Source organism: Cnephaeus nilssonii (assembly GCF_951640355.1).
Source record: "Cnephaeus nilssonii genome assembly, chromosome: 7".
Taxonomy (NCBI): Eukaryota; Metazoa; Chordata; class Mammalia; order Chiroptera; family Vespertilionidae; genus Cnephaeus; species Cnephaeus nilssonii.
The window spans coordinates 54054877-54080042 of record NC_137078.1 but is presented as its reverse complement, the minus strand read 5'-3'; the positions used below and the strand labels follow the sequence as shown (position 1 = coordinate 54080042).

At 35.8% G+C, this 25166-nt stretch overlaps 1 protein-coding gene across 1 annotated transcript in view; it reads left to right on the top strand.

The window, feature by feature from the left end:
* The window catches only part of LRRC7 (leucine rich repeat containing 7), a gene marked incomplete at its 3' end in the record, with an annotated part of 1171300 nt that overhangs the window by 910076 nt on the left and 236058 nt on the right, over positions 1-25166 (top strand). Inside the window, exons 14-16 of the mRNA XM_079777586.1 lie at positions 2600-2678; positions 16442-16531; positions 20431-20487. Coding sequence (XP_079633712.1) covers positions 2600-2678; positions 16442-16531; positions 20431-20487 — 226 coding nt within the window. The remainder of the gene's footprint in view (positions 1-2599; positions 2679-16441; positions 16532-20430; positions 20488-25166) is intronic.

Below are 25166 nucleotides of genomic sequence, written 5' to 3'. Positions count from 1 at the left end.
TGCATATTCATACATATCTTTTTATAACTTATCCCCCATCCGCAAGAGCATTTATGTCAGCTACTATATTGATTAAATATTGGGATATTTTTTCATCATACTAATTTCTACCACCTTGCTGTGTTTTCCTAACTCGATAAATTTTATAAGTTTATACCTCAAGCCAGCTCGTTTTCACCTGATTGTTGGTTCCTTTTGACTGCTACCCTCTGCTTCTATTTATTTCTAATAACTATAGATAACGTTTATGCAACACTTTCTGCCAATTACTTTATCTGATTTATCTCTTTCAAGCCTCACTTCAACTCTCTGAAGGAACCATTCATTTAGTCACCATTTTTTTAGAATAGGAAATTAGAACATTATACATTTAAATGACTTGCCTAAGGTTACCCAACCTGTTTGAGTAATAAAGTTAGGATTCCATCTTAATCCAGGGACTCTGCTCTGAACAATTTAAAGTTTAAACTGTGAACAACATAATACAGATTTTATAAAGAAAAATAATGTAGTAGCATTTTCAACACAGCAGGAAATTCCATTTTCAGTAGAAGATAAGGAGACATAGTCTTTGCCTTAATATCGTGTTCTATTTTGCTCTGCTTTCATATTTTGGTTTACACATACTTTCGAAAAATATCATTCTAAGGCAGTGTGGACAGACGGCATCAGGCACACAGTGTGTAATGAGCCCAGATTGGTGACTGAGCAGAAAAAGCTGAGGGAGGGAAGTAGAAGCCTTACACCCTGTTGGGTGCAGACATCCAAAGTAAATACAAATACTAAGGAAAAATGTTGAGCATAGTTTAAGGGTTAGCTTATTGACTTCTTTGCCATTTTGTTAATGTCTAGTTAATGAGGGCAGCTCTGGGTGTTACATCTTTCCAAAAAAGAGAATTGTTCTTTCTCATACAGTTCATGCATAATGGAGCTCCTAAACGTGGGTTCTCACTAAGAAGGCAAAATACTTAAGCAATAATGTGAGGACAGCATACTTTCTGATGAACTTTCACATAGGGAAGAATGGCATGAGAAATGTCCTCAAACCCTACTTAACACTGAATAAACCACCTGCTGCTTCCGGGGCGTCCAGGTCCTGTGGTCACGTGGTCTAGGTCCCTGAATCTAGGCAGGCAGCGGGTTTTCTTTATTAAGTATCTATCTACAAAAGTTCAACTAAATCCTATCACAAAATGTTTCTCATCCCTCTGTCAGCTATGAAGTACTCAGTAGGACTAGTATTTTGTGGACATTTTTATATCCTTAATAACAGTTTCAGAAATTGAGAGCAGGTAGTAGGCAGGCATATAGGAATTGCTCCATATAGCTGTTTTCTCTTCTAAACTTCTGCAGGTGCTACTATATTTGATTCATTTGTATCAATTGACTGAAATGCCCTCCCCATCTTTTATTCCTGACACTCATGTTTTGGATTCGGTTTTGTGGCTTACTGATTTTCAGTAAGAAAAACGTGTGTTTTTCTGTCACATCGCCAACAGCACAGCTGTGACAGCAGATGAGCAGTTCTCCAAGGGCAACTATGGAGGCTGCTATCTCAGAGCCTCCAGAGAGGACCTGAGAAAGGCTGCTCACCTCTTCACCCTCCTGGCAGATGCAGAGCTGCATCGGTGCCAACAGGAAGAATTGCATAAGATTCATTAGAGCACAGTATTCGTTTGGGAATAGCCATTGGTTTTGTGATTTGTCCTTAGGTATTTTTCAGATACATGTGTTCAGCCTTCCCAATCTTATAAAATAAAGGGAGCAAATATTTTTATCTTCTGTTTTCTTATAGCTTAGCTGCTGATTTCTCCTTTCTCCAGTAGTGGCACTATAAGCCTATCTAATAAAGAGGGAATATGCAAATTGACCATCACGCCATCACAAAGATGGTGGCACCCTTAGCCACAAGATGGCGGTGCCCAGTCACCTCAGCGCCGCCAGAGTCCCCCAGTCCTTTCAGCCCAGCCAGGGGGTGGCAGGTGCACAGTGCAGCCAGACCTGCCCTCAGCCCCCCAGCCACCCAGGGCCAGCCCGAGGCACAGGCAAGCCTCAGATGGCGACTGCCCCGTCACCCAGAGCCGCCCGAGGCTCAGGTAACCAGGGCCAGCTGAGGCTTGCACTGCTGGCAGTGGCAGCAGCAGAGGTGTGATGGGGGCGTCACCTTCCCCTGATTGCCAGGTTGCCTCCCGCCCCTGAGGGCTCCCAGACTGTGAGAGGGGGCAGGCCGGCCGAGAGACCCCCCTCCACTGCATGAATTTTCATGCACCGGGCCTCTAGTAACTAAATAGATCCAAACTATTTTTATTTCTTTCGATATGTAAAGAGCCAAGATCTATCTTATACTAAACACACAATTGTCCTCAAATATTTATCCAATTTCCAATTATTACTATCATAAAATATTTAACATTTAAATTTTTATTTTTAAAATGTATGTATATATGATGAAAATATATATAACATTAAGTTATTATTTTTACTTAAATAATAATACCCACAGTGTTAATACTGTATAATAATTATTCTTAATATTATCATTATAGCTTAGAGAATTTTTACTGGAACATTTTCATGTATTTTCTCTTTTATATTTTAGGTGTACAAGATTTTCCAGAAAGCATAAAGTGCTGTAAGTGTTTAACAATTATTGAAGCCAGTGTCAATCCCATTTCTAAGTGAGTATGAGCTATTTCATTTTATTTATTTTATGTTTCCAATGGAATAATGTACCAAAAAAAGGAAATCCACATAATAAGTTAATTTTAAATGCTGCACTTAAAACTCTATTCAATAGAATGATGGGAAAGGAATAATCAAATCAGAATAATTCAACAAAAGATTATTAAAAGCACTGCTGGATAACAATGAAGGCCTAATTGGTGCAAGTGGGCATTACTTTGAAGCAAACTATGTCATTATTTTTCTGTGGCTCTCAGGCAACATTCTATGGAAGAACACTGAAACTAAGGAAACTGTTAGTAGTATGGCCATGGTGGAAAAATAGCATCAAGGATATGATGAAAATTCAAACAAGTGCAAGAATTTTATGAAAATAGCTAATCATGCACTTCAAGCTGAAAAAGGAATTAACTATGATCAAAAAAAGGTAGTATTTGTGTACCTGAGATTATAGGAAGAGCAGAAAGACAGTCCCATGAGGATAGCAGAGTGGAAGAAATGGACGGTAAAGATGCGGTGATGAGACACAGGGTATTTGTGGCTGGTGACCACCTTATGACCACTGTGGCAAATGAGTTGTCACAGTGATAGAGTGTACAGTGGATCAAACAGGTCTTTAAACCATGAGGTGAATGGATTGGAGGAGCCATGAACCTAAATGTTATAGTCACTTAGCAATGTACGTGGACTTAAAATCTAGAAAGGTTATAACTGTTGTAGTAATATTTGGAAGAGGTTGAAACAAGTAGTGAAAGTGGGATGCAAAGAATGAGTTTCAGAGTAAGAATGACATTTTAATTACACAAAAATTGAAAGCAGGATTTGAGAAAACTTCCGTAATCCTTTGTCCATGTCATGTTGGAGAGACTGAGAGAAACTGAAGCCCACTGGAAAGTCATTTGATAAATGAAAGGAAGTTTATTCTAGGAAATTTAGGGGGAAATTTTTTACCAGCTGAGGAGAGGAAGTAGTGAGCATGGTTTCTCTATGGATCATGAGAAAAGGCTGTAGATGAAAATAGGAATGGAATGTAAAAGGAGACTGAAGTTAGGAGGGAGGTCTTTACACCAGCAATTTATTAGAGTTTCCTTTGTTTCTCATCTTTCTCTGAATTTGATACTTTTTTTCCCCATTTAGCCAGCCAAGTAGATATGATATCTCATGGTAGTAGCTCACAGTAATTTAATTTACATTTTTAATGTTCAAGTAGCATCTTTCCATGTACTTATTATTTACAATCTGTATTAGTTCTTTTTTGTTAATATGGTACCAATTTTATTTTTAATAATTTGATTAAAAAATACCCAATCCACCTATGTACAGCATTCTCTTTATTTTTTTATTTTTTAATCTTTATTGTTGAGATTATTACAGATGTCCCTCTCTTTTCCCCCGCCATTGCCCTCCTCCACCAGGTGCCCACCTGCCCCAGGCCTTTGCCACCCTAGTGTCCAAAGGTAATGCATATCCTACCTAATAATAGAGTAATATGCAAATTGACCGTACCTTCGCTACACCCACAAGCCACGCCTACCAACCACGCCCACCAGGAAACCGTTGCAGGGACGTTGGGGTGTGGTGGAGCCCAAGGCCGGGAAAGCCTCGGGTGGAGGCTTTCCCGGCCTTGGGCACTAGCGGGGAGCCTGCACGGATTGCAGGCAACGACCAGGGGTTCGGCTCCTAAGATCTGTAGCAGGGACGATGGGTGTGGCTGAGCCCAAAGCCGGGAAAGCCTGGGGCGGAGGCTTTCCCGGCCTTGGGCAAGGGAGCCTGCATGGATCGCAGGCAACCACGGGGGGGTCGGCTCCTACGATCCGTAGCAGGGAGGCTGGGGTGCAGCAGAGCCAAGGCCGCCGCCCGGGGCCAACCCCCGACTCTGAAAGAAGGCAGAAGGCGGTGGCCACAGCCAAGGCCTGGGTCCCCGGTGCCGGCAGAAAACTGGTGCAGGCAGCCAGGTGAATGAAGGTCTATTGCACGAATCTTCGTGCAAATGGGCTGCTAGTATGCATATAAGATCTTTGTTTAATCTCTTCCCACCCGCCCACCCCCTTCCCTCTGAGAATCATCAGTCTGTTCCATTTCCATACCTCTGATTCTATTTTATTCACCAGTTTATTCTGTTCATTAGATTTCTAATTTGTTTATTTTGATTTTTAGATTCAATTATTGATAGGTATGTATTTGTTGCCATTTTGTTGTTCATATTTTTTATCTTTTTCTTTTTCTTCCTCTCCTTAAAGAATACCCTTCAATATTTCATATAATACTGGTTTGGTGGTGATGAACCCCTTTAGTTTTTTCTTGTCTGTGAAGCTCTTTATTTGACCTTCAATTCTAAATTATAGCTTTGCTGGGTGTAATTACTCATTGGAGTAATCTTGGTAGTAGGCCCTTGCTATTCATCATTTATTTCTTGCCACTCCCTTCTGGCCTGCATGGTTTCTGTTGAAAAGTCAGCTAACAGTTGTATGGGCACTCCATTGTAGGTAACTAACTGCTTTTTTCTTACTGCTTTTAAGATTCTCTCTTTGTCTTTAGTCCTGGGCATTTTAATTATGATGTGTCTTGGTGTGGTCCTCTTTGGGTTCCTCTTATTTTGGACTCTCTGTGCTTCCTGGACTTGTAAGTCTATTTCTTTCAGCAGGTAGGGGAAGTTTTCTGTCATTATTTCTTCAAACAGGTCCTCAATATCTTGCTCTGTCTCTTCCTCTGGCATCCCCACAATGCAAATTTTGGTATGCTTGAAGTTGTCCCAGAGGCTCCTTATACCATTATCAAATTTTTGGATTTTTTTTTTTCTTTTTGCTCTTCTGGTTCGGTGTTTTTTGCTTCTTCATATTTCAAATCATTGATTTTATTCTCCCAATCCTCCACTCCACTGTTGAATCCCTGTATATTATTCTTTCTTTCAGTCAGTGTAAGCTTAATTTCTAAATGGTCCTTTTCCATTTTTTTAGAGGTTTCTAGAAGATTCTTGAGTACCCTTATAACCATGGTTTTGAACTCTATATCCAGTAGTCTGATCTCTTCCATTTCTTTCATTTGCAACATGCCTCCCTGTCTCTGCATTTTGGCTACTTCCCTGTGTTTGTTTCTATGTATTGGGTAGAGCTGCTATGTCTCCTTGAGTTGGTAGAGTGGCCTTGTGTAGTAGGTATTCTATAGGGCCTAGTGGCTCAGCCTCCCCAGTCACCTGAGCTGGGAGCTCTAGGTGCACCCCTTTGAGGGCTGAGAGCACAGTCTTGTTGTAGTTGAGACTTGATTGCTATTGGTGTCACTGGGAGGAATTGACCTTCAGGCCAATTGGCTGTGAGGACTAGCTGCGACTACAGTGGGTGAGCTTCTGTGCAGGAGACACCCCTGTGGAGCAGGACTTGCTTCCTTGAGGCTTTGGTGCTCTCTGAGTCTGCCCTTTGAGTGTGTTGCTTATGGATGTGTAGAGTTGTAATCTGGTATGGTCTCACACCGACCACTGTGTACACTGGTTCGTGGACCTCCAGGGAGATGCAAAGAAATCCACTGCCTAGGGCCACCCAGCAGGAGCTACAGAGATATTTGCAGATTCCTCCTCTTTGTATCGGGTTGGAAATGCCCAGACAAGGCTCAGCTGTGAAGCAAGGCAGGCTGGTGCTGGTGCTGGGTCTTGTGCCTTTTATTGATAGGTTTGGGGCTCCCTAATCCAGCTGCAGCTTGTTTGAAAGATTTTATCCTGAGCAAGGAAAGGCCATTAATATGCAAAAGCTGCTGCACACAGCTTGGGTGGGGTTATAAATTGGATGAGGTGGGTGCTCAGGGAATCACAAGGGTGGAGCAAAGGGAAATGGCTGCCAGTCAGTCCTGTGACCAGGGAGGTCCCATAGTAGAAACAATGATCCTTGAGAGAACCTCTGTCTGGGAGGAAGCCGCCCCCAGGTTCCTGCTCAGATGCCAGACAGTCCAGTTCCTCCTTGTATGTGTCTGGGTCCCCCAGAGCCTGGCCCAGCACTGGAGCTCAGAGGAAGCAGGAGCTTGTAAGTTCAGTTTGTGGAGCCAGCCTTTTAAGAGGAGCAGCTGGGTCTCCAGAAGCCTCTGTGCCACTGAGCCCCAATCCACACTGGTTTTTACAGCCTGTAGTTTTTACTGCCCATAGGGCTTCTTTTCCTAGCTCTGGGACCCTGAGCTAAGGGGTCTGGTGTGGGGCTGGGACCCCTTGCTCCTCCAGGTGGCCTCCACAGAGACGATCTCCCTTCTGATTAAAAAAACAGCCCATGTGAGTGCCAGACCAGCCTGTTCTGTGCCACTGCACCTCCTACCAGTTTATGTGCTTTCTTCTTTACTTTTCTATTCAGCCAGCTTTCCAGTAATTCCGGATGATGGTTGTTCTGTATTTTAGTTGTAATTTTGATGTGGTTGTGGGAGGCAGCGAATACAGGCGTTTAACTATCCCGCCATCTTAGACAATCTGTATTATTTCTTAAAAGTTAAGAATTTTATTCATTTATATTGACTTGTTTTTTATTATTAATTTGTTAGAAATTGTTATATATTCTGGCTAAAAGTCCATCATATATTTGCTTGCAAATCATTGCTCCTATTCTGTGATATGTCTTTCCATTTTCTATTGATTTTCAAAGAGAAGTTTTTAATTTTGAAGAAGTCCTATTTATACAAATTTTAATGACTTATACTTCAAGTTCCTATCTAGTGATCTTAGCTAAATTCATAGTCATGTTCTTATCTAGTGATCTTAGCTAAATTCATAAAGATTTTCTCCTATGTTTTTCTATGGAACTTTTATAGTTTAGGTTTTACACTGAGGTCTATGATCCATTTAAAGCTGAATTTTATATATGGATAAAGTGTGTGGGTCATTTTTGTGGGATTTTTTTTTTTTTTTTTTTGTAGATTGGTTGGTTGGTTTGCATATGGTTTTCAATTGTTCCAGTACTGTTTGTTAAGAAGATTATCCTTTCTTCATAAAATCACCTGATCATTTTTTATAAATCAGTTGATCATAAGTGTTTGGTTCCATTTCTGAGTTATCTGTTTTGTAAATTGATCTATATGCCATATTCTTACATCAATTCTATACACTTAATTTCTATAGCTTTGTAGAAATTCATACAGTCAGGGAATGGGAGTCCTTCAACTTTGTTCCTCTTTATCAAAATATTTGGGATGGTCTGTGCTCTTTGGTTTTTCACATAAATTTCATAATCAGTTTGCCAATATTTACAAAAATAAAAAAAATCCTTCTGGAATTTTGATAAGGATTGCACTGCATCTGTGGTTCAATTCAGACAGAGTTGTTTCAGAAATATTCAGTATATCTATCACTAAGCATAGTTTATCTGTATACTTATTTCGATCTTTAAAAATTATTTTATTGGTAATTTATAGATTTCAGCATATAAATCTTGTACATGTTTTGTTCATCTTATTTCAACTATTATATGCTTTTTGTGCAATTACAAATGATTTTTCCATTATTTGTTTATTGCTGCTGTATAGAAATTCAATTGATTTTTAAATATGGACCTTATGTCCTGCAACCTCACTAAATTCACTAAATAGTTCTAGTAGATATTTCATAGATTTGGGGTGATTTCCTAGGTAAACTATCATGTCACTTGTGCATAAAGACAATTTTATTTTATATTTTTAAATCTTCATGCCTTTTTCTCATTTATTTTTCTTGCTTCATTGTTCTGTCTTAGACTTCCTGTACAGTGTTGAATAGAAAAGGTGAAAAGAGATATCATTATCTTGTTTCCAGACTTAGGGAGGAAGCATTAGACTGTCACCATTATGTGTAATTGTTACTTGTTGTTTGTTCATACATGCCCTTTATCAAGTTGAGGAAATTTTTTAATAACTAGACCCTCACTTCCTTTTTAGTTTTTTTCAGCAGGGTCCTCTAAATTTAGATTTCTACTTTACATTCTCTTCAAGGAAACCTAGGCTTTCTTTGTGATGTTTTTCAACAATTGTTCAGTCTCTGACCGCTGCCTGGTTCCAAAGCCACTAACATGTTTAGGTAAATATTTATTACAGCAGAATCTCAATTCCAGACACCAAAGTATGTGTTAGTTTTCTAATCTTGTATAAGAAATTACCAGCAGCTTAGTGGTTCAAAACAACACATATTCATTCTCTCTCAAATTCTGTGAGTCAGGAATCTGGCCTTGGGTTAGCTGGGTTCCCTGCTTCAGAGTTTCATCAGGCTGCAATCAAGGCACTAGTCAAGCTGTGTTCTCTTCCGGAGGCTCATCTGCGGAAGAATTCACTTTCAAGCTCACTCAGGTTATAGGCAGAATTCCTATGCTTGTTGTTATAGAGTGAGAGCCCCAGCCTTTTGCTGGCTGTCAGCTGGAGGCCACTTTGGGATCCTAGAAGCTGGTTCAGTTCACAACATAGCAGCCTTTTTCTTCATGGCCAGAAGCTGAATACAGTGAGTCTCCTAGTAAGATGGAGTCATCTACTTTTCAGTTATGGGAGTGACATATCATATTCACCACATTCCATTGAGCAAGTACCAAGTCCTACCACAGTTAAAGGACATGACCATCAAGAAGTGAAGGTCATGGGGCTACCTTAGAATCTGTCCACTATGTCAATGGTTTGCTGAGACTTTTCATTGTCAATGGATATTGAATTGTTACAAAGCTTTTTTTTAAAGCATCTACTGATACAAGGATATGATTTTTTCTTTTTCAATTTCATGATATATTGAATTACATTGATTGGTTTTTTAAATATCAGTTTAACTTTCCTTTCCAGGTATAAATGCTACTTGGTCATGAATTATTACTCTATGTATAAATTAATGGCTTTGATTTGCTAGTTTTGTAAAGGATTTCCTCATCTATATTCATGAAGCATATTAGTCTGAACTTTCTTTTCTTGTAATTGCTTTGATTTTGGTATCAGGGTAAAACTGGCTTCATAAAAATAGTTGGAATATGTTCCTTTCTACTTTTTACAAAAGTTTTTATAGAATTGGAAGTATTCTTTTCTTAAATATTGGTAGAAATTGCCAATACAGCCATTGGGGCCTGAATGTTTATGGGAAAGTTTTTAATTACAAATTTAATTTCCATAATAGCTATAGGGCTATTCCAATTACTTATTTGTGTGGTGTTTTTTTGTTTGGTTGGTTTTTTGTTTGTTTGTTTGTTTGTTTGTTTTTTTAATGATCACTGGTAGTTTGTGCTCTTCAGGAATTTTTACAGCTCATTTAAGTTTCCAAATTTATTGACATCTCATTTTCTATAATCTTTTTATTAGCCCTTTAATATCTTTGGGTCTTCTAGTGTGCTCTTTCTTTCATTCCTGGTATCAGCAATCTGTGTCTTCTTCCTTTTTTTATTTTCATTTATTAGTCTGACTACAGAGTTATTATTTTATTGCACTTTTCAAAAAAACAGATTTGGGTTTCATTGATTCTTTTAATCTGCTGTTTTTCTCTTCATTTTATTTGACCCAAGTAATCTACAAAGAAGTCATGAAAACTCTGGAATATAAAAGTTATAGTTTTGAGTGTTTTCATCATAGTTTTAGTTTTAGATATGAACTTTACAATATAGTCTGAATACCTTAACCAAGTCATTGGTGAAAATTACCACAAGAAAATCAAAAACAACTACTCACTGAAAAAAAGGATGAACCAACATTTCTTGAGAGCCTGTTATGTCTCAGGCATTTAGATACATTATTTCATTTTCACCTTATCTATATAACTTTTTACAAATGAAAACACACGAAGATAGTATTTGAAAATCTAGGTTCCTTTCACTATATCTCACCAATTCTGAAGAAGCATTTTGGGTTTGATTTAAATTAAAAGACACATTTTGAAAACTTTGAAATATTGTTAAAGCTCAATGATAAAGAAATTGCAAATAAATTATGGCACATGGACTGGCTGGATGGGTACAAATAGTATGTAGAAAGTAACCATATGGCTCTGTTTACTCAAATCATCTTAGTTTACACCTCTTAATGTACCATGATTAATAATAGATCCCTTTTAGCTTTCAAACATATCCTAGTTTGAATGATAGATTATACAACAAAATTAAAAGATAATTGCAAAGTAAAGGGAGACTTCATGATACAAGTTTGCAGTGATGTTAAAATAATTAATTGTAAATTAGATTAGAAATACATGAAATGGTAATGATGTTGTGTTAAGGTGGAATTATGAGCAGTATTGTTTCTCTTTATGTTCCAAATCTTCTATAATATTGTAATATTAATTTTATAAATTTAAGCTGCATAAATTTAAAGAATTTAGATTTAAAATGTATTTCCAGTAGGGTAAGAGATTTTACATTGGGTTTTCTTTCTTCCTTTCTTTCTTTCTTTTTTTTCCCCCACCATTTTGGCTGTTTGTTTATTCAAGTTTACAGAGAAGGTTAAACATCTGTGGAAAAACACCAAAGACTTATTTCTCTCAAGTTAATGTCTTTTTAAGTGGTAAATACATGGTATTTAACTTTGTACACCTGATAAAAGAGAAAATGCATAATAAAAAGGAGATTCAGGAATGAAACAGAAGCATCAGGCAGTAAATCAATCACAGAATAGCTTCTTAATCACAGCATGTAAAACGTGTAATTAAATTTGGTCTAACTGTTTAGTGGAGCTCAAATGCTTGTAATATGTTTTTATTTATTTAACTAAAGTAGTGAATGGGATTAGAAAAGAAAATGTTAAAACAATAACATCCACAGCCTATCTTAATTTGCTTATTCCAACAACAAAATTGGCATTAATAAAAATATTTAAATTAGTGTTATAGTTAATATTGGAAGATCAGAATAAAAACAATACTATGCCACATAAAAGTAATATAATTACTCCCATTTACTGTGTTCTTGTCTGTAGGGCATTTAATCGTTTAATCATTGGAACAACTCTGAAAGTGGGTGTTAGCATCATCATTTTAAAAACAAGAAAACTTAGTCTTACAGTTGCAAAGGTCACAGAGATAATAATTGAAAGAGCTATGATTCAAACCCAGGTCTTTTGACATCGATGCCCATGTGCTCAACCTCTAAATTATTTGGTGTCTGGTTCTATTATCCTTTCTTTGTTATAGTTTGAACATGTCATTTTTAAGTTCAGAAAGTAATAAAATGAAAGTATTTTCTTAGCAGAGAGAGAATTATTTACTAATATATATAAATCATCTATTCTTTGAATTTTTTAATACATCAAATGTGCCAGTTATTTTAGGATAGTAAAATCATTTCACTATTGAGAGTCCCTTAACTTAGTGTAAAATGTTTGATTTCATTGAATAGCTTGGAGGAGGATAAAGACAACCCATCTTCATCAAGTTTATTTGTCTTTTTTCTTGCTGATCCTTGAATATTCCTCTGAAAATGGTGATACTGACAAATGGGGCCACTGTTTCTATAAGAAACTACAAATTTGTACCATAAAATTAGGAATAAATAAAACTGACTATATTCTTTATGTGTTTTTCAAATATGTTTCAAAGTATAAATCTAGATCATTGAGGGGATTATAAAATTCCTTGTTTTCAAGGAATTTTTAATTTATCCCAGGAGTAGAAAATTTCAAAACTTGTACAAAAAATAATTGGTTTAAGCATGTTGCTAAATCTATGAATAGATTTCTATGAGGAGAGTAAGGAAGGAGACATTAATTTTGAGTCTAAGTTCAGAGTAACCATTCAATACATTCTTGTTGAAGTGAATTGAATTAAAAAATACATGTAGTATTAAATAAAAAATACTGTATAAATATACCTTTTAACTCTGTATTTTTTTAAAAAAGAATGGTTCAATATAAAATGTCAATTCATCTTTGTTTATAACCAGGCTAAAAAATTACCTTACTTTGCATTATGGTTTCTCATATAATTTATTTTTTAGCAATCCAATTTGAATCTGCACAATGTGGTCAACTCTTAAATCTTCAACAAAATGTTGTATGTAAGAAGCCAGATATTTTTTGCAGCATAAATTTTGCCAAAGAAGCAGCAATTAAGAAATATATTTTTGATCAAAGAAGTAGTACAATGTAATACCATTTAGTGCATACATATGCAGAATAGTAAACTAAGGGAAACTGGATAATTCAGGTTGGACCTATAACTAGAAAATTAGTATTTTAAACCCTTTTTACTTATTAATAGTTTCAATGTTAAAATAAATTATTACATCAAAGGTTTTAATATTTTTCTCATTTAACATGTATTAATCTTTTTTTCTAAAAAATCACAAATGATTACTTCTTTCAAGTGATTATAGTAACCAAAAGGACATTAAAGTAAGATAGTGTTTAAATGTGGATTGAAATCTATTAAACATCTTGCCATTATTATAAAAACAATCATAGTATAAGGATATGAGCTCTAATGTATTACAACAAAGGGAAATATAGAGAGAAATAATTATCTCCCATAGATATTTTTTTAATCCTACAGGATAAAGTTTAAACCTTTGAGTCAAATAGTCAATACTCTCTAAACCCTGTTTCCTGCTGATATTCTCAAATTGCATCTCCTAATAATCTCATACATGAAATATTTTCTTTAGAACTTTCTGGTCACCAATCTCAGATGGATTCTTACCTCTGTATTATAAAAAACTCACTCCTCTCTCTGCCTCTTTTCTCCTTCTTTTCTAATTTTCATGAATCCTATATTTCTTTTAGAGCAAATTTATGGAAACCCTCCATGAAGCCATATGCAAACAATTAAACTCCAAAGTACATACTGGAACAAGATATTTGCAGCAAAAATAGTCAATATATGATTAGGATCCTAAGAATGTATAAAAAATTCCTACAAATGAATATAAAAATGTTAATTGTGTTTAGTCTGTATTCCCCAAAAGCAGATGTTTAGAATATAATTCAAGCAGTATATATAGAAGATGGTCTCAGGAAATACTTGTAGAGGGTGTGTTGTCAAGCTATTTACTAGTGTGGACCATTGGAACTTGATCTCTCAGGGGAGCTCTGGCAAACAGTGTAAGACACCTGTGAGGGAGCTGAGCTAGTTATGCTCCTGCCAGTCATTAGCTGAGGGCTGTTCCTCAGGGACATTAACCTCATGTAACAAGGGATATCTACACTAATAAAAGAGAAAGATGCAAATTGACCGTACCTTCACGATGCCCACCAGCCAATCAGGAGTGAATATGCAAATTAACCCACCAAAGCTGGTGGGTTAATTTGCATACGCAGGCACCAAGCAGCTGGGGACACAGGCATTCTGTACCACCCCAGCTGCTCAGGGCCTCTGGGCGCATGGAAAGGTGGGGCCGGAGCAGAAAGGTGGTGCCAGCAGCCAGGGAAAGGAAGGCCCATTCTTGCATGAATCTTCATGCATCGGGCTTCTAGTAACTTAAATAATCTCTTGTGCAAAGGGGTATATACAGTATGTTCAATAATATTCACAGGAAGAATGTTTATAATAGAAAATAAACAAGACACCAGAAACAACTATAATGTTCTTTAAAAGAATAATAAGACATGAATCATAATATATTCATACAACAGGATACTATGCGATGGTAATCTGTCATCTACATCAAAATGGATGAATTTCACTAATTATGCCAATTTTTCTGCTTTTTTTCCTACCCCTGAGACATTTATATTTCCGTTTCACTGTGTCAAAATATTCATAGTATAAGTGGATTTATATAATGTCCAAAAACATACACAATCATTAATTTTTTAAGTATTCAAAGAGGTATAGTAAAACTTTTTAAAAACTTTTAATGAAACAGAATAGTAAACATCATTCGAGAATTTGTGGGGCAAATAGAAAAATGTAGTCAGGGAGGGGCACCCAGAGGATTTTAAAGGTACTGGTTGTTTGTTAAATTATATCGTGGGTACACATATTATTTTATATACAGAAAACATAACAAAAGATTGGATAGAGGAAGAAAAACCATGGAGTGAAACTGAGATATAATGTCCCAAGGGTAGGAGGAGAAGCAGGAAAAGACGTCTACAAGAAGCCAAGAAGGAGAGAACAATTAATGATGGCAACTGTTGCAAGGCAGTGTGGGATGCAAAGTGAAATGAAGTTAGTGGAATTGGAACTTAAGTCATTGAAGGCTTTGGTGACTGCAGTTTTAGCAACCGAGTTGGGGCATGTGTCAGAAAACAATGCCTCGAGAGGTAGTAAAAGGTGTGTGGATGGGTAGCTCTTTAAATAATCCTGCCAGTAAATGCAAGTAGAGAAATAGGCCATAATTTGAGGAGCGGGGGGGGGGGGGGGGGGGACAATTTGAACACTATTTAGAAGTATATTTTTAAAAGACCATAGTCTTTTTTTAGACCATGGATTAAAGGCATTAAGATCTTTAAATAGAAATTTAATTATAGGAAAAAAGTCAACATCCTTTTAGAAAAAAGTGTCCTGGAAAATCTTTGGGTTAAATCTTTTTGGTGAAAAAGATGTAAATATCTATACTAATAAAAGGATAATATGCTAATTAGACCGGATAGACCAGACGTCATTTTAGATGTCCTTCCTGACAAAGCCAGGGCCTGGGCAAAGCTGCCCAGGGTCCCGGGTGCCTGAGGCCGGCCCAGGTGATGCCCCCTGGGGTCCTGGGTCCCGGGTCCCTGCCCAAGTGAAGCTGGCCTGGGGTCCCTGTTGCCTTCGGCCAGCTGGAAGAGGGAAGCCTGGGTCCTAGGTGCGGGGGCCGAGGCAGAGGCAGTTAGGGGCGATCAGGCAGGCAGGCAAGCAGTTAGGGGCATCAAGCAGGCAGGCAGTGTGGTTAGGGGCAATCAGGCAGGCAGGCGAGTGTTTAGGGGCGATCAGGCAAGCAGGCGAGTGGTTAGGTGTGATCAGGCAGGCAGGTGAGTAGTTAGGGGCAATCAGGCAGGCAGGCAGAGGGGTTAGGGGCAATCAGGCAGGCAGGCAGAGGTGGTTAGGAGCAATCAGGCAGGCAAGTGAGTGGGTAGGGGTGATCAGGCAGGCAGGCAGAGTGGTTAGGAGCCAGCGGTCCCATATTGCGAGAAGGTGCAGGCCGGGCTGAGGGACACCCCTGTTCCCCCCCACCCCCAATGCAGGAATTTCGTGCACTGGGCCTCTAGTTTTAAATAATTATTTTATCTAACTGGAAAATTTTCCCCAAAGGATATTTTCTCAACTCTTTTGATGACTCCTAAAGCCTTTAGGGTTCTGTTTATTATTGTTTCCATCTTCTTGCTAATTTTCATTGAACAAGAATTAGACCAACTTGAATTATAAGACATGCATGATGAGCCTACTTTAGAAAAATTATCAATTAAGGGGACAAAGACTCCTTCCTTTTCATATTGGGCAGCTTTAGTCAACATTATAATAAAATGTAGGCAAATTTTAATGATTACGTGGAAGAGTAAGTAGATAGCCTTGCCTGACTATACTAGTATATGTGAGTGTTTCATTGAACATTACATTTAAAATTTTAAAAACATGGCATACAACTTGAAATTTCAATTTAATAAAATTTTGCTGGTGTGCATAGGGCAACACTGAGTGATGCTGCTGGCTTTGGCAGTGACATAATCTCAGCATAGTAGAGCAGCAAGGAGGTGGGTGACTGCCATTTACTTTAATAGCAGGAAAAATTTTCAAGCTGTAGCAACATGCTCAATAAATTCTTCCATTACTGTAATACCAAAGGAGAGTTGAAAAATTTATTACACTTCTAGTTTTTTCCTTTGAGATATATATTCTTGTTCTGTTTCTATGGCAACATTGATGGCAGTAACTAAACCTTTAACTTCTTTCTAGACTCCCTGATGGCTTCACACAGCTTCTAAACCTGACCCAGCTCTACCTGAATGACGCTTTTCTTGAATTTCTTCCAGCCAATTTTGGAAGGTAAGAATAAAAAATTTAAATGATTCCATTTTATTTCACTTTAGGTAAACATTTTACCTGAGCCAGTTGGTGAAGCTTTAAAGTGACCATTGTGATAAACCTTATTATCATTCAGTAAATGAGACGATGTTAACCTATGAAACATTTTGCAAAAAATAAAGTAAAATTAGGTCATTAATACTCAAATAGCCCAGACGATGGTTGCTCAGCGGTTGGATGTCAACCCATGAACCAAGAGGTCCCCGGTTTGATTTCTAGTCAGGGCACATGTGGAGTTGTGGGCTCCATCCCTGGTGGGGGGCATACAGGAGGTAGCTGATCCATGATGTCTCTCTCATTTTTTTTCTTCTCCCTTTCTCTTTCTATAAAAAAAAAAGAAAATATTTTTAAAATAATATATATGTATTTCCCTTTTTAAAAAATAATCAAATAAATTGCATGTGTTAAATATAAAAAATTTTAAAAGATTGAAAAATACACTTGACTATTTATGGCTCTTGAGTTGGATAATACCTTTATATAATAGAAACAAAGGAAAATATAAATGGATACATAGATGTGAGTACATAAACACTTTTGAAATAAAATAACATCAAAATATATTTAACAATTAAGGAAAAACAATAAAATGGAAAAATATTTCCACCATATATGGGAAGCAAATTATATCCTTACCTATTAAGAATTCTTACATATGAGTATGAAGGCAAAACTTTCATTAGAAAAAAATGGGTAAATGACGTGTACAAGCAATCCATAATAAAGTACAAATTTCCAATGAATGAAAAATGTTTAGCCTGACAAATAGTAAAAATAATACAAATCAAATGACAATAAAGTGCCATTGTGTTCTAGCATATTACAGAAATCATTTCTAAAGAATGAGGAAAGATATGCTCACTCTGCTGATGGAATTGCAGAATGATATGAGCTGTGTACAAGGCAGTGTGACTTAAAAGGTTTGAAAATATTTACAACCACTGCTTCTGCCATTCATTTCTAGAAATGTATCATATCATCATCAAATATCACACCAGGATTTATGGACAAGAATATTTATCATTATTTACAATATGAATAAAGTGGAAGCACACATCCATCTAGGAGATGGGTTAAATGTATTAAGTTGCATCCACATGACAGTCTGTGGAGATTTATAATGTTGTATATGGAAATATGTTTATAGATCATATGATATGTTATACTTAGGAAAATATTATAACAAAATATATAAACTATGTTCACAATATTAATATATATAGTCATGAAATAAAAGACTGGTTCCTTGGAAGTAAAATTATGGAAATTTTTATTTTCATCTCTACATTTACAATATTTTCCAGGTATTCTGCAATACATCTTTTTTCTCCAATTTTCTTAAAATTAATTGAAACACAGCACTATACAAGTTTAAGGTGTACAGCATGATCACTTGACTTACATATCTTGTGAAATGATAACCATAATAAGTTCAGTTAACAATCATCACCTCATATAATTACAAAAAATGTTTTTCCCATGAGTTTGTTGGTTGTTGTTTTTTGTGGGTGTTTTTTTTTGGGGGGGCAGGGAGAGGAGATTTCTCATATAAATATGATCATACCATATTTCTCTGTCCAGCTTACTTACCTCAGGCCCCATTCATTTTGCCACAAATGGCAGTTTGTCATTTTGTATGGCTAAATAGCATTTCATTATATATATTTACATTTAATTTATCTATTAAGCTATTGATGGAGACTTAGGTTGTTTTCATGTCTTGGCTATTGCAAATATGAAAAATACTAGAGGCCTGATGCACGAAATTCGTGCAAGGGGCTCGGCCCTCACAGTAGCAGCGGCTTGCCTCGGCCCTTGCAGCCCCAGCTTCCTGCAGATGGTCGTTCAACTGTTCAGTCTAATTAGTATATTATGCTTTTATTATTATAGATATCTTAAAAATTAAGACAATTTAAGTTTATTAACTGCGTTTTTCTAAGTGATCATCATTGAAAGTGCTCAAATAATAGACTGAGTATAACTTGACACCTATCTGTTGGCAGAAGCTAGTGCAGATGTTAAGAACTCTGGAATAATGATGTCCCTAAGCATGTAGCAGCCCCCATTTGCATATAGATTGTATTAACATTTCCCAAATTCCCTTACTTTTGCAGATCAGATCACAGCACCTACAAACACCCTGTTCTTGAACAGTTTTTAAAATTCACAGATCTTCAAAAGAGCATTTACCTGGCTTCTGAATGAGCTAGTACTTCACCATTCATTCATCTAAATTAACATTGTCCTTCTGGTAGTGAGCAAAACTGCAACTATGCTTTTGATTTATCTATCAAATGAGAAAAAGTCTAATTCTCACCCGAAGAAACTCTTTTGTCTTGAATTTTTTTCAGTTCTCTTTTAGCAGTCCTAATATGAGGGAAGAGATTTAGCAAATAGAAAACATAATACCAAAATTGAAACCACTTGGAATTAGATTTTAATTTTGTGTAAATAGCATGCCAAAATATTATCTATTTTATTATTGTTATCTAAACAGTTTTTTAACCTTCAGTTGGATAGCTTGTCAAAAGGATGCTTAAAAGCCCTTCCAAAACCTGAGATTCCGTGTTCCTAAGAGCCAAAATAAGTCACAAAGTATCATCACACTAGTACAAATATTGAAAATATTTGAGACATATAAATGTTTAAGAAATCTCTTCTACTAGCAATATACCCATGTGCTGGAGAACTGAATCATTTTATTTCATATAGAGATTAAGAGTTATATAATTAAATTAGAAATCTGATAGGAGTCAAAACAGAAAAGAAATGGGAAGAGACCTAGATTAATATACAAAAGCACAGCAAATAGGACAATTGTAGGTGAAATCATTCAAATAGTGAATTGTTCCCCAAACACTAAGAATTCAGAGAATCCATTTAATGTTGCTCTAAAGAAGCCTCAACTGAGTACATTTTAAAACTCAGTTATGGACATTAGTAACAAAAGTCCCCCGGGCTGCAGACCTTAACAAGTATTTAGGTGTAAAATGCATTCCTAATCATGTGTTACACAGCAATAGAAACTGTGAGCGTCTTTTACCTCCTCCAGGATTTCCCCAACCCCAGTACTGTCACAGGACAGATGATACTATATATTTTTCATGTACATCCACTTCCAAAATGTTAAGATGTTCATCTTAGAGTCAATGAAATATGGTATATTAATTAGATTGCTTTTTCTACTATCCAATTATTGATAATAGTAATATATAGTACATATTAAAACTTGCAATGTGCCAGGCATTATGCTTTACCTGTGTGACATTATTTAAGATTCAAAACTCTATATGTTATGGTACTGTTATCACAAACTCATTACTGGAGGAAGCTTAAGTTAGATGGGTTAATTTGTCCAGAGTCATAGAGGTAGAATGTGAGAGTCTGGATTTCATCCAAATCAGTCTGACCATAAAGCTCAAGCTCTTAACCACTAGGCTATTTTATTTGCTTTACAAGTTCATGTATAGTCTTTTGAGGGAAAGTGTTGCTATGTTCCAGTGAACATAGCACTTGGAATTTAGTAGATAGTCAATAGTCTGTTGAATATATAAAATTAAACAGTGAATATATTTTTATAAAACATGAAATGTAGAAGTGATGTCTTTGAAAGGTATTTATTTCCTGGAAATTTTGATTTTACAAATTACTTGTCAAATTTGCTTTTGACAAATGATATTCGTTATTATCTAATGTTGATATGACCCTATTCATAATCAATTTGTATAATTCTTTAAAATCTGTAACGAAGGTATATAATGTTGAAAATAGTTGTTTTGATAATATAATAAATGACTGTACCATAGTAATATTGTTTTATAGAAAAAAATAAGAAGCAATTTTTAAATTTATTTCTATAGACTTGTCAAATTACGGATCTTGGAGTTAAGAGAAAATCACCTGAAAACTCTACCAAAGTAAGTGACTGTGTATTTTCTAAATTTTGATTTGTGATTTTTTTCCCACTGGTATTAAAAAAATGACTATTTTTATGTTGGCTATGCTTTGCCATTTTGATTGAGTGAATTGAATATACTGTAAGAGTTTTGCATTCAGTAAGAATGAATTCTGCCTTATAAAATCATATAGTTACAAGGTGGGAAGAGTCCATTTAAGGTTTATCTCATAGCTAAACTAACACACCAGGAATGTTAGTCTGTCAGTTTCATTGAAACTTATGAAATTGGTATTTTTAAGCACAGAAACAATCAAGAGTTTCAAAAGGTTCAACCCAATGCTGAATGTTTCACGTTAATTTATGGATTGTGATAGTTTTCAGTTTTTAAATCAAGACTATGCAAAAATATTACATATAAATGATTACTTTTTTCCTAGAGATCCTAAAATGGTTTGAGAAAATTTATTTTTATACATTCTTTCAAACTGTGCCTTTTTACTAGTTTATTTAAATTTTGGTTTATATAAAAACACAGGCTATTTTATGTAAAAACGAATACCTAAAATGTTATGCAATGTTTACTTTAACAAAATGCTTTGCTTTACCCTGCCTTGACCTATTCATGTCTAATAATAGAATTTTGTGTTGTACAGAAAAAAAATATGTTTGAAAAACAAAAATTATTCAAAATGTAGTTTTTATTCAAATAAATTAACATGATATGTATATGTTACAACTAACTTATTGAAAGTACCATTCCTATTATTACCTTCCTGTAGTATTGCAGAAAAAGATTGAGTACAGTGTTTCATTCTTCAAAAATCAGCAAGACTTAGAGACCTTTCCTCTGCTAACCAAAACTCAATTGAATTTTTTACTTTTTAAAATATTTCCCCTAAGCAAACTGTACTGAATTCCATTGATTTTTTAACCAATATTTCAATAAAATACCTTCAAGTACATTTTATGTATGCTATAATATATAAAAATTTTGTCAATTCAAGACTTTCAATAATGATATTGATTTCAATTAAATATATACATAAAGATAAAACATCTATTCATTCCTACATAAATGGAAGAAGACAAGGAGAGAACATGAAAAGGAGGAAATATCCTTATATCTAGCTACTCTGAACTTTTGAGTAGCCTTTCTCTAAGCTAAAGCATTAGGCATAAGTCTAATGAAATGCATCTGTTTCAGGTTGGGGGCATAAACAGAGAGGGAAGAATAATGGAGAGTGTTACTGGTTCAGCATCAATCTCCTGTAAATGCAATTGGTGCCACCATTTCCATGTTACATTTAAAGTAGAATGGAAACATGGCTAAGCAAAAACTGAACCATGGGAAATAGCATTGTCCCCTTCATCTAATATATATGTTTAGATCAAGTCTCCGTGAACATACTGAGTGTGTGGAGGAGAGTCCTTTTCTCTGCTCGCAAATAATGGTTTTGATGTGAAATATAAAACAAATCTATACTAATAAAAGAGTAATATGCTAATTAGACTGGAAGACCTTCCAAGAGACCTTCCGGATGTCTTTCTGAACAAAGCCATGGTGGCGGGGCTGAGGCAGGCAGGCAGGGGGGGCCAGTTGGGGGTGGGAGGGCTGGCGGGGGGGGCAGTTGGGGGTGAGCAGGCCAGCAGGGAGGTCAGTTGGGGGTGAGCAGGCTGGCAGGGGGGAGGGCTGTGGGGGGCAAGCAGGCTGGTGGGGGGGCAGTTGGGGGCGATCAGGCTGGCGGGTGGGGGGCAGTTGGAGGCGAGCAGGACAGTTGGGGGTGATCAGGCCAGCAAGGGGGGGCAGTTGGGGTGAGAAGGCGGCGGTGGGGGGGTGGCCTTGGGGGCGAGAAGGCCGGCAGGCAGAGCGGTTAGGGGTGATCAGGCAGGCAGGCAGGTGAGCGGTTAGGAGCCAGCGGTCCCGGATTGCGAGAGGGATGTCCCAGATTGGAGAGGGTGCAGTCCAGGCTGAGGGACACCCCACCCCTGCCCCCGTACACAAATTTTGTGCACCGGGCCACTAATCAAATATAAGCTGTCATGTTTTTAAATATATATATTTTAACATATAAATTTTAAATATAAATTAAAGCCTGACCTTAGATTGCATTTATGGACTTTATAAGAGATAGCTGTGAGAACAGTTCAGAGTCATGAGTAACAATGCTCATAATTGGTGCATAGGTATTGTGTAGGCTTTGAGACTGTGGTCTAGTATCAAACAATTAAATTAAGTAGAATAATATGCATTCAACTATATTTGGCCTAAGAAACATTGTAAAGATGTATAGAAGTAACACTAGGTCTCCTTGGTAGACAGATATGCATGTATGACTTATATAGATGTTACAGTTTTTACATTTAAAAACATGCTCAAGTCATTTTTAATCTTGTGTGTTCGTTTTTTAGCTTATAGACAAAAATATAAAGAATCAAAATATGCATAAAATATGGAGAACTGTATCTTAGTTTTTAGTGTCTATAAAATGAGAATTGAAGACAGTTCTCTCTTAAATAAAAATAAACTATGTTTTCACTATGTATTATACAATGTACCTTCTGATCCCCAATCTGGACCTGTAACTGAGATATGTGAGAGCTTTCTACTGTTCTTTACTTCATACCTCCAATGAAAATAAAGGAAGAAATTTAGTTTTAGGGAAAACAATTTAGTTTTATAATAATTCCTCCAAGAAGAGATAGCGCATAATTTTCTCAGGGGAACAAATAAAATGCCAAGTCTTCAGTGCGTTCTTAGTGATTTCCTCTTCTTTTTATCTTCCGTCTTAAAATCTATATGTCTGACAATCTGTGCCAAAGGTAAAAATGTGTAAGAATTATGATATGCCATCCATTCAAATGCGTAGCCCTTAAGTAAACTGGTAGAGACATTCTGATCTGTGCAGATGCTAGAACAATTCTTTCAGTTATTACCTAGAAGTCAGTATCATAAATTTTACGCTGTTTTGTGATCATTCTTTTAGATATCAATGAGTGAGGAAATTAAATTTCTCAGATACACATTTCCTAAAAAATAATTGAAACAGTCTTAATTATGAGTAATAATTGAGGATGTTGAACAACTGAAGAAACTAGATAACCAAAAAGAAAAATCTTTAAATTTCAAGATACAACTTTTCCGAACAGAATTATTTTCCTAATTATGGTTTTTGAGGGCTGTATCTATTTGCAATATTTTTGTGGCCCATTGTGAGTTTTCACAAAAAGTAGATTATTTGGCATTTTATGTAAAATAAACCACATCAGAATACATAGGATACTATGAAAGAGCACCAAAAAGAAGAAGGACGCTGTCAGTTTTAAAGTACCAAAATTTATCAAGTGGATAATTTTAATTATACAAATGTTTGTTCAATGTTTTATTGAGCAAAATTTCATTTGGTTCATAAATAGAACTATAGTTCCCTATCATCTATGAAATTTTTTGAATTCTCCATAGGAAAACATTATTAAGGAATAATTTAAAGAAAACGTTTCCCAAGTACATGCATGAATAATACTCTAAAACTACTAAGCTATATGTGCTTGGAAACTAGTAAATAGTGTGTTCATTATACATGATTTTATTCCTTAGGCGCCATTGTTTTTATTTAGTGATTTCCCCCCTGACAACAAAGGTTCAGAAACTCTACAGTATTCCTCTTCTCTGAATGCCTAAGGACCCACACACATATTCACAGGTGTCAAAAAGTTATACCTTATCTAGCCATACTCTAAGAGAAAGGTCCCCTTGAATTATAAATATAAATAAATCAAAACTAGAGCTACATTAAAACACTACCAATGAAAGACATTAGATCATGAAAGTCAAGAAAAAAGCTTAACTATTTCAGATTGAAGAAGACTAGAGACATACTAACTAAAAATAGTTATCTGAATTGTTTATTTTTCTAAAAAAAAATTATTGAGACAACTGGCAATACTTCATGGGATCTGAGGACTGAATGATAGTCATGTATCAGTGCTGATTTCTTAATTTGGATGGCTGCATTTTGGTTTGGTAGGAGGATGTTCTAGTTTCTAGCAAATACACACTATGATTGGGGGATGATGGGGCACCAGGTTTGTATTGTACTCGCAAGTATTCAGAAAAGTTATGTATGGTACTTTGAAACTTCTTATGATTTTTTAAACATAATAACTTTTAAAAAGAGATTTTCAAACATAAATTCTTTAAAATTTAAAAATAAGCACTGTCTCATGGATAAAATTATCAGCTTCATTTCTGAAATACTTGTAAATGTAGAGGGCAAGGGAAGAGTTTGCATTCATGTACTAAAATGCTTAACTGTTTGTTAAAATGAGCATTTGTACACATATGATAAAGGTTCTGCATATGTGAATAATATGTGTACTGTGGATTTATTTTTTCTTACCTAAATGGCAATGAATACTCTATATATAATTTATCAGTCAGATTTCTATTCATTTGCAAATAATATATTTTAATTTTCATATAAGCTCGTTTACTCTTTTTAAATAAGATTACTCTATAGGCAGACTTACAAAAATAGAATGTACTTGTCAGGTGTTGTTGTTGTTTTTTTAAACCTCTCTTCCTTTGTTATCTATTTCACTACCAATTATCGTTGTCAGCATAATGAAGAAAATTGTATAAAATAATATGTATTCTGAGTTGGACAGGTGTGACTAAGTCTTTTTCTATTCTCATTTTAG